Below are 10,084 nucleotides of genomic sequence, written 5' to 3'. Positions count from 1 at the left end.
TGGGAGTTACAGAAGGCTGTTGACATTAAGTTCAAAGAAGTGTTTCATCGTAATATACTCATTATAAGTTCAAAGCTGCAGTTTGTACATGGCCTTACCTTATCATAGTGCATAACTGCGATTTTATCCTTAAAATTAAATGCTTTTTTTCTTAAACACAAAATTGTCCCAAGTGAATTTCTCTTTTTAGTGAACTTATGAAAGCTCATTGTATTGTCTTATTATGCAGCCTTTACTTACTATTTTGAAGAGTAGGCACATTCTACTTTATTATGTCTTTTCTAGCAACTAAGACTATCTTAAAAAACTTCTTTCCTAAAATTATTTGAGTAAAACCAGGAATTTTATAGAATCATTACCTATTTGTCTACATAGAATTACTTCAAGATAGTACTTGGGTCAATACCTAATGAATGTTATTTATTTAATAATAACAGGAAAAGCATATTACTAGCAGAAATCTTTCCTCAGATATAATCTTCTTGGCTTTGCCTACAGAATCAACTCCATCATAGATTGACAGTCTATGGCAGACTCTCAGGAAGATCACCTGCTAGTTTTTACCCTCTCCTAGATGGCCTTTGGCAGTGAATGATATGCCATGCTAACGCTAACCAAAAGAAAACTAAAATTGCTATGTAAAGTTGTTTAAAAAAAAAAAGCAAATATCAACTTAAGAAAAATTATCAGAGAAAAAGAGATACATTGTATATGGTAGAGAGCGCTCACTGTATATGAAAATATCCACCTAGCAATGGGACATCAAGATGTATGCAGCATAATGTACTAGAATGGCAAGGAGAAAAGGGCAAATACACAATTATAGTTGGAGACCCCCATACCACCCTTCTATCAGTAATTGATAGACCAAGCAGGCATAGAATCAGTAAGGATATGGGTGACTTGACTTTCTGCTGTCAGTCAACTTGATCTATCTGACAGTTATAGGACAGTCCACCTACCAACACCAGATTGTACATCCTCATCAAGTGCACAGAGAATGTCTTAATGATTAAGACGGACAACATCCTGACCCATGAAATACACCTTAGCAAACTTAAAAGGGCAGGAATCTAAGAGAGTATGCCTTCCTATCACAGTGCAATCAAACTAGAAATAAATGATAGAAAGATGCCTTGAGAGTCCCTAGAGGTAAAGACGGAGTAAGGAGAGGAGAAGATGAAGGAGAGGAGAAGCTAGGTGATGAGAGAGAGAAAGAGAGAGAAAGATGTTGGGGACCGCACTAGTCCCACGTTGGGGTGGCCAAAATAAATGTTGCAGCCCAGGCAAAATGTTGAGGCCCGGGCCGACCCACGTTTGGGCGGCCACTGTATCCTGGCCCAAGCTGCTGCTCCGGTCTGCAGGTCGGGCTTCAGCAAGAGCGAGGGTGACGGCAGATTCTACCTAATGTCTGAGATTCGTCTCTGATGATCCCTCTATAGTCTCTAATCTCAGTCTATATATTCTCTGATCTCTGGTTCTGTCTTCTATAGTCTGACTTCTAAGCCACGCCTCTAAGTTATACCTTTAATCATGCCCTTAGGTCTTGTATCTAACTCTGATCTCTATAATCTCACACACCTTTAATCTCAAGGTATCTAAACCAAGATTATCAGAGTGTTCTCAGCTGTTGTAGGCTATTGTAATTCAAATCTCATGTCAGGGTATATGGCTCAAGATGGCTGCAAAGCTGATAGCCGCTTTCTGCTAAAAGTCGGCCCCCAACAGAAAGAGAAGGGGGGCATGGAGGAAGATGTTCATGTGTCTCCACCAGTCAAAGATAGTTTATATATCTAGGTTGGGTATTGGGTTGCACTTCTGATTGAGCATTACCAAACTTATAAAGCCTTTGATTAACATTAAAAAAAATTGTATAAAAGCAAAAAGGAAAAGGGGGCATGGGATAGGCGTTTTCTAGAGAGGGGAAATGGGGAAAGGGGATGGCATCTGAAATGTAAATAAAATATAAAATAAAATTAAATTAAAAAAAAAGAAAAAAGAAAGAAAGATGCCTTGAACATCTCCACATATGTGGAGGACACGGAACAGAGACGTGGAACATGGCATTTACTCCAGAGGTCTTACGTGTGGGACTTACAGACTGACTAGTTGTGACTTCTCAGTTAACACATTAATTTATTAAGCATGGTATCTTTAAGCAAACATGGGCAAAATAAAACTATATGTTGTTGCATTGATGAAAATGTTAGAGGCTTGAAAAAAAGCCTAGTTTGCATTTATACACCAGACACTGCTACTTGTGAAACAATTTCATCTTTCACTTTTATTTATTCTTTCTCCCCACCCCTTCTCTCTGTATGTTTCAAAGTATGCATGTGGGTACACAAGTACCAAGGCACAAGTTAGAGGCCAGAAGACAAATTCTATGGAGTCAGTTGTCATCTCTCATCTGGTTGAGGCAGAAACTTTTTCATTTCTGCTATGGCACTGAGTATTCCAGGCTAGCCAGCCTGAAAACACTGGAGTGACACTCTGGTCTCAAACTCCATCTCTCCTTAGGGGTACTGAGATTACAGATGCACTCCACTGTGTCACTTCCCCAATTTTAAAGTCATTTCTGGAGATCAAACTCAGGTGAATGGGTTTATGTGACAAGTGCTTTTGCCTACTGATCCATCTTCCTCATCCTCAAAAAAGATTTAACCCAAAATTTGTTGAGCAATTACACATAGGGCATCCTTCCATGTCAGTTATTTGAAGCAATGGACACCTAGTAGTATAAAAACCAAAGATACAATCCTGTCTTCATGAAGCTTCTATTTCAGTAACGGCAGAGAAGAAACAGACACATGTAAGCATAACACATGGTGGTGATGGGTGATATATATATATATATATATATATATATATATATATATATATATCTTCTCATGGCCTAGCATACAAGTTAAGTGATTAAAACACAGGGAAGTCACATAAATTATTTATCTAAAATTGTTTGCAAACAAAATATATTATCAAAATGTAAGTTTAGATTTTTTTTTTTCTGGCCTCAAACTCTTGATCTTTCAGCTTTATACTCGGGTCTTCTCAGAAATGTGTGTGTTGTTATTTTGTTTTCACTTTTTGTTGTTTGTTTGTTTGTTTGTTTTAGTAGAAGAATTGCTCCAGTGAGCCATTCTTTAATCATGTCACAAAGCTCAGGGAGTAAGAGACTAGCATTAGAAGAACACGTCTCCCCTTTACTTCCCTCTAAGCAGGACTGGTGGTATGTATTGTTCTACAGTTGCAAACTTTCAAACTTTCTGCTTATCTGAAGTTATAAAATTACTATACAAGACACATTAAAGAAGAAGAAAGAGGAGGAGGAGGAGGAGGAGAAGGAGGAGGAGGAGGAAGAAGAGGGCTAGGGAGATAGTGAGTAAAAGTGCTTGTTTTCGATGCCTGACTCTTTGAGTTCCATTTCCAAAACCCATGCAAGAAAACTGGATATGGTTGTACAAAGTTGTAATGTCAGCACTGTCTGGGAAGATTGGAGAAAACTGAAGAATCGTCCAAAAGCTCATGGAGCAATGAGCCTCGTATGTGTGCATGGCAAAGCAGGCAGAGGAGGTCATGCCTCAGCAAGGTTGAAGGAGGAAAATAACTCTTTCAGAAAGTTCTCTGATCTCTGTACACAGATTTACACACACACACACACACACACACACACACACACACGAGGTGATACAGTGTATTGCAGGAAACTCTAAGTGACACTTAAAACGACTGTTCTAGTAAATAGCTATTGGATGCCAAAAGCTTCTCTGATTCCTCCTAAATGCCCTTCAGTCTTAGGTGTTTCATCCCAGGTCTGAGTAACTGAGTGACCTGAACAGCTACAACCAGGCTTAACTACTGCAGCACAACAGAGAAGCAACAACAACAAAGAATAGTGATGTGCTCAGCTAACTACTATTTAGACGTGAAGTGAGTAAAAATAATCTGAAAAAAAAATCATTAAAATCATTTTGCTTCCAAAATGGTGTTTTCAGAGTCAAAATGTGAGTAATTCCATCTTGTGTACCTATTAAACTGTTTAGTCATATGTATCGTTTTAAAGTGGAAGTGACAAGTTTGTGATGAAATAATTAAAATCTAAACATTTGCATGTTCTTTGGGGGAGGAGCATTCATTTTCTAGGAAAGACTGCATTCCATTTGGTGTTTACTGTCTTCTGAGTCAGGTTTCTGGTTAGAGTGTTGCTTTTGATCTACTAGAATTTGATCTACTAGAAGATGAAAGAGTTTGAATCTCCTCTAAATCATGGGTCTGAATCCTGTCTTACTCACCATTGCATCTTAACACCACTTGATGATTCGAAATGCAAGATGCCAAGCTTCATGATACTTTCTCTGTAATTTCAGCCTGAAATAGAACTTTCCCTGAGTTCTGAATTCTGTCTCTAGGGTAAATGGAACAGACTAGTTAGTATAAACAAATGAATCCAGCAGCTAAGGTTCACCTGAATGGGGTCTTGTTCTGTTACTGAGGAATACAATACATGCCCTTTTCCTTTTCGAGATGAAGGCTTGGTGAGGAAGTAGTATAATGAAATAAGCTGTGTCTAGAATATTGAGCTAATTTCTGAAATTCATCTTCACTGACCACATTATGGTATGACAAGTTGGCTTTAATTTAGGTGTTTGAAGACAGACTCTTAAAAGGTGAAAGTCTGCCACGAGGGATTTCTGCAGCAGTTACACATGGAGCGATTTGTCCATGAAGTCAGTAGTCATGTGGGATAGGAGTTTTGTTGTCATCTTAACTCCTAAATGATCTTTGGGATGCTGTTCTACAGTCTGATCCTTTATATGGATCCATGACTACCATGCTTTCTTACCAGTCTCTCTCCAAACTTCTAACTGTTTTCCTCCAGTCATTTTTCTTACAGACTATACTTCACACACATTCTTTTTGAGAGGGTGCTAGTGTTTATTTTTTTATTTTTATTTTTTTAGTTTTAGTTCCCCAAAATCTCTCTCTCTAAAATCCTATAAAATTTTGATCTGCTTTGTGAAGGCCATGTTTACTGACTATATAATTCCAGAATGGTAATTGCTTTAAACACTTTGAAGATATACTCATCATTTTTAGTGACAATTGAAAAGATACCTTATATTTCATGTACTGCAGCTTCACTTTGGTATTTTGATCTGGGTTTCTTTTTATTGGCTATAGTTGGATGTTATTATAATTCTAAGTCTGATGATTTACATACTTTACACATTCTTGAAAGATGTTAGCCCTTACCTCTTTCACAACTGCCTTTCCTCATTTTCAGTTTAAACCTTCTTATTTTGTTTTCTTTCTCTTCATCTTCTGGTTTGTCTTTTCTGCCTCTCTTAGTGCAGTCTGAGTAATGGGTTCAGAGCTCTACTGTGCCATGGCAATAACTCTCTTTAGCTGTGCTTATATTGTTTGATCCATTTAAAATTTCAAGTTTTATCATTTTTATTTCTCTTAACCTTATTTGACTGTGTTTCACATCCTTCTGGATACACACACACACACACACACACACACACACACACTCAAAACATTTTCATCTTTACAGTTCATCTAGTTCATACATTTTCTGATTGTCTTAGGGACCAAGTTTGCTAGCTATTTTTTTTTCCTGTAGACTTATTTTTAAGAGAGTCCATTTCTTGCCTGTTGGTGCTTTGTTTGTTTATAATGATACCAGTAATTGAAGCAAGGTCTTTGCAAATGCTCTGAGAATACTAGTGCTCTGTATTTTTAATTTGGGGACATGATCTCAGTTAAGTTGCCCTGGATAGCCTTGAACTCTTCTGTAGCCCAGGCAGGCCTTGAACATGTGATCTTCTTTCCTCAGCCTTCCATGTATCAAGAGTTACAGTATTGCACCACCAAGTTTGTTACTGATTTTTAGCTATGAGTTCATTTATGAGAAATTTCTCATGAGACTTGAGTTTCCGCTCTGTGCTCCTGAGAGAATTTGTTTGCCTTTATCTCTACTAGAGTCCTTGTAAAAGTAAAATAGTTCTATAGCAACTTTCAGAAACACATCACTTTATATTAAAAAAGATGTTGACTTATTTCTAGTTAAACATTTTTATGCTGACTCCTTGGATTGACATTTTTAAAACTAATCTCTTTTAAGACACCAACATTTGTATACACAGACTGAGGAAGGTGTGTCGTGTTGAATGTTCAACCTCAAACACCATCTATTCGTTGACCCCTGTCATTTGTAGCTGTCAGTTCTGACTATCAGAACGGAAGCTCAAGAACACCAGATGGAGGCCATGCCCAGCGTTTATATTCTTCTCTGGATCCCAATATGCTTTTAGTCATTTTAGTTCCGAGAATTTTTCTCATAAACATCCACGTAAATGTACATAATAGAGCTATAATTTGTTATTACTAGTGTAAATGTGTTGCTTCTAACTGCACGTAGTTCATAGCACTAGAATCAAACAATCAGTATCTAAGAACCCAGGCTATGGTTCATAAAACTCAAACATTCTTTCCCTTCAGCCTCCCTAGTGCTAGCATAACAAGTGTGAGCCACTGTGTCTGTCAAGAGTTTACAAAGTATTCCATATTTCCGTATTTAAGTTAACCATGTATTCAGCCATCTCCTTTTCTTGGTAAGAAGTCTTCTCACCTTAATTGAATAGATGCCTAATATTAAATACAATGAGCAGAGCATCATTCACTTAACACATCTCTCACTGATATACATTTATGCTATTTTCTGGTTTTACCACCATTAAAACTGTCGATATGTGTTACTTTTTTTGTCTATCTAAATTAAAACCTTATAGTTAGAATTGTCAGATCAAAAAATACGATGCTTAAATTTTTAAAAACTATTTTCTGAGATTATAATATAATCACATTATTTTCATTTCCTTTTCTTCACATGTGCTCCTTCTCCTTGCTCTCTTTCACATTCAGGACTTTTTCCCCTTTAATTGTTCGTGTGTGTGTGTGTGTGTGTGTGTGTGTGTGTGTGTGTGTGTGTGTGTGAGAGAGAGAGAGAGAGAGAGACAGAGAGAGAGAGAGAGAGAAGTATTTCTAAGTAAATAATTTCAATCTGCTCAATCTGTATAATATTACTTGTATGCATATGTTTTCAGAGATAATGTTTATTTTATTTTCTTTGAATTTGACTTTCAGAACTTGAAAAACTACTCTGAGAAAGAAACAATCGCAACGCGCCTGTATCTTCACTGCTTTATATTCACTGTGCACCCTGTGCATGCTACCGAGAATTTGAGAAATAGTTTGTCTCCTCCTAACTTTGTTCCAGCATTAATTCCAGAGTGAGCATATTATAAACATATGCATGGAGTACTTTTAATAGATATTTTTTTCATGTGAGATGAGAAACTGATTGGAAGCTATTTTTTTTTTCTTACATTTGACTTGTGAAATATGATCTGTTAAGCCAATGGCGATCGACCTTTCGTCTAAGTGTGAGTGCCCTAGCTGTTTGGAAGGTAGTCAGAGTGAGTCTGACTGGAATTACTCTTCCAGAAAGAAAGGTGATGGTGCTTCATACTCAAGATTAAGTAAAAAATCTACACTCTCTCCCATCATGCAACGCTTTCTTTCTCAGTGTTGTTCTAACGAGCTGGAGAGCACTAACAAGGAAGACTTCACGTTTCTCACTTCAGAGGAGGAAAGTTCTGTGGACTTCTCTCAAACACAAAATCTCAGTCAGACATCAAAGAAGACCAGACCATTGAAAGAGCTGACTATCCAGGAACTACTGAGTAAGTTTGGAGACAGTGGGAAGCTTCCACTACATTCTGTGTCCTTGAGCCATTTCAGAGACCATGTGGTTGTGAAGTTTAGAAGAGCTCTGTACTATTCTGGAATCTGGGTAAAATATGTCCAGGGCTCTGGACTGAAAAGGCACTTTTCAGCTCATTATTTTAAAAGAAATCCCAGTAGCCTGCACCGGCTGATCCCCTGGCTGAAACGGGAACTCACAGCTATCTGTGGAGACTATGGCTACACAGTGAAGAATATTCTGACAGCCATTCTCCATCACATGACAAAATTTAACTTGGACAGTGAATCTTTCACCCACCTACTGGAGCCTTATCTCTTCCAACACACACAGCACTTTCTGCATGAATTTATCAGTTTTGTTTATTCATCTTACAACATGGAGACCTATGACCGCAATGCCATCTATCAATGTCCTGTTTCAACATGGATAAAAAAGAAGAACATTGTTTCAGCTCCAGTCTTGCCTTTGCCAGAGGATCGCTCCTTCATGAAATCTCAACATGGTATAAAGCCGTCCAAGAAGACCTGGAGTAAGATTGGTCAGAGCTCTGACTCTGGCTTGAAACAGTTTCCAAAGGGTCATTCCTCAAAACATTCTCAAATCTCAACAATCCATCAGAAACCAGCAAACAAATGCCATGTTTGGTCCAAAGATGAGTGGGGATCAGTTGATTTCAAAGGACGTGGTTTGTACTACTAATTCACTGAATTGGGACTGTCTCAGGGAAAGCAGGCCAGACACATGGTGTTATAGAAATGATAACCAAGAGAAAAAGTCAGAAGGCACAAAGCTGCTTCTTGGCCATGTTCAGGATCTAAAGAGGCATGAAACAAGTCCACACACCTTTAGAGAATTGGTGGATTCTAATCAGGCACTTCCAAGAAAGTACAATATAAGGGAAACAAATGTTTTGAATCTTGGCCAACAGGTACATTATCAGAAAAAAGAAGCAGAAAAAAAGAAGCTTGAAGAATCTTCGCTAAAGTCTTTTCAAAGATTGCCCAGAGAAAGAACCTTGATCAGGCGCAAATCCAGAGAGAGTGATCATTGTTGTCATTGTGTCTCAGAAAAAAGCACCTCCCCTACTAGAAATGATAAGATGCTGGCTTCTGTTAGCAAAAAAGACGGTAAGGTGCAGCCAGTCGGCCCAATGTGTAGACGTTGGTTCACACCACAGTAGAAGTACCCAAAGACAGTACAGTCCCAGGACACCCAGATCCAAATCCTGGTGTGTCAGATCTAGAAAGCAATCCATGAGCAGAGGTCAGAGTAATATCTCTCTGAGGGAAAGTCACAGAAGCAAACACTGTGGGCTATCAAAAGAAAGTGCTCATGGCTGTGAATCAGCCCACAGGGTGGCATCTTTGAGCCCAATCCATCATATCCAGGTTTGTTTAAGAGATGGAAAGAGTTGTAAATGCATGTATACAGATGAAGGTCAATCTCAAACTGGAGGGCATTGTGACAGTCTCTCCTGCCTACAGACTGAGAAATATCAGTCTCCACGTAAGCATGATATGAAGGGGAAGCACCTAGTTGGTAGAGTTAGGAGAATCAGAACACGTAGGCACAAAAAGCCCAAATACCAGTGTGTGGGTACACAAACCATAGCAGAGTTCAGTGATGACTTGGAGGATCTCAAGGATAATAGCCAAAAAGGAATTGTCATTCTGAATGTGTGACTTCCTGGAGAAAGTAAATTTGAAAAAGAAAGGAATTCAAGACTTCAGAACCTTCTAGCCAAGAATGAATCTAAGATTATCATCAGAAGCATAAAGATCGAAGAGGTTTTGAAAGGCAAATTAGTCTGCTTAGCCAGCAAGGCTCATTGAAAGTATGGATTTAATCTGAAATATATGAAAATATTTATTATAGCACTTTGTAACTAGAACAAAATATCTGATGATTAAATTCAAAGCTCTTTTTGGGCACAAATATACATTATTAAATTATTCATTTATGTGAATAATATTTCTGCCTGCTTTTTGTAAATGAGTAGATTTCCTAAAAAATATTTTTACGTGGGCCCTGCATAATAGCTCAGTGGGTAGAAGCACTTGCTGTCTGGAATCAATCCCTGGGAACTACATGGTAGAAGGAAAGAACTAATTCCTTCAACCTCTCTTCTGACATCCACAAGTATGTCATGGCATGTATATGCCACCCCTATTCCAAACACACACACACAGATATAGTTTAACTTTTCTTTTAAATATGTTACTTCTATATATTTTTGAGTTTAACTATAAAGGTTGGTTGGCCAAATTTCCCAAAACTACAAAAACTATTCTAATAATAGAAATAGAAGTTACT

General features: G+C 37.9%; 1 protein-coding gene across 1 annotated transcript; it reads left to right on the top strand.

The window, feature by feature from the left end:
- The first annotated feature begins 7,333 nt into the window (after nucleotides 1–7,333).
- LOC117709463 (uncharacterized) lies at nucleotides 7,334–9,604 on the top strand. The gene is given in 4 exon segments (XM_034503861.2): nucleotides 7,334–8,452; nucleotides 8,454–8,888; nucleotides 8,890–9,433; nucleotides 9,436–9,604. Coding segments are annotated over 4 exon segments (2,043 nt in total). The 5' UTR covers nucleotides 7,334–7,423; the 3' UTR covers nucleotides 9,471–9,604.
- The last annotated feature ends 480 nt before the right edge of the window (nucleotides 9,605–10,084 follow it).

The sequence above is a fragment of the Arvicanthis niloticus genome, chromosome 5, assembly GCF_011762505.2.
Source record: "Arvicanthis niloticus isolate mArvNil1 chromosome 5, mArvNil1.pat.X, whole genome shotgun sequence".
Lineage (NCBI taxonomy): Eukaryota > Metazoa > Chordata > Mammalia > Rodentia > Muridae > Arvicanthis > Arvicanthis niloticus.
The sequence above is the reverse complement of the archived record's forward strand: the minus strand, read 5'-3'. Positions and strand labels throughout refer to the sequence as shown.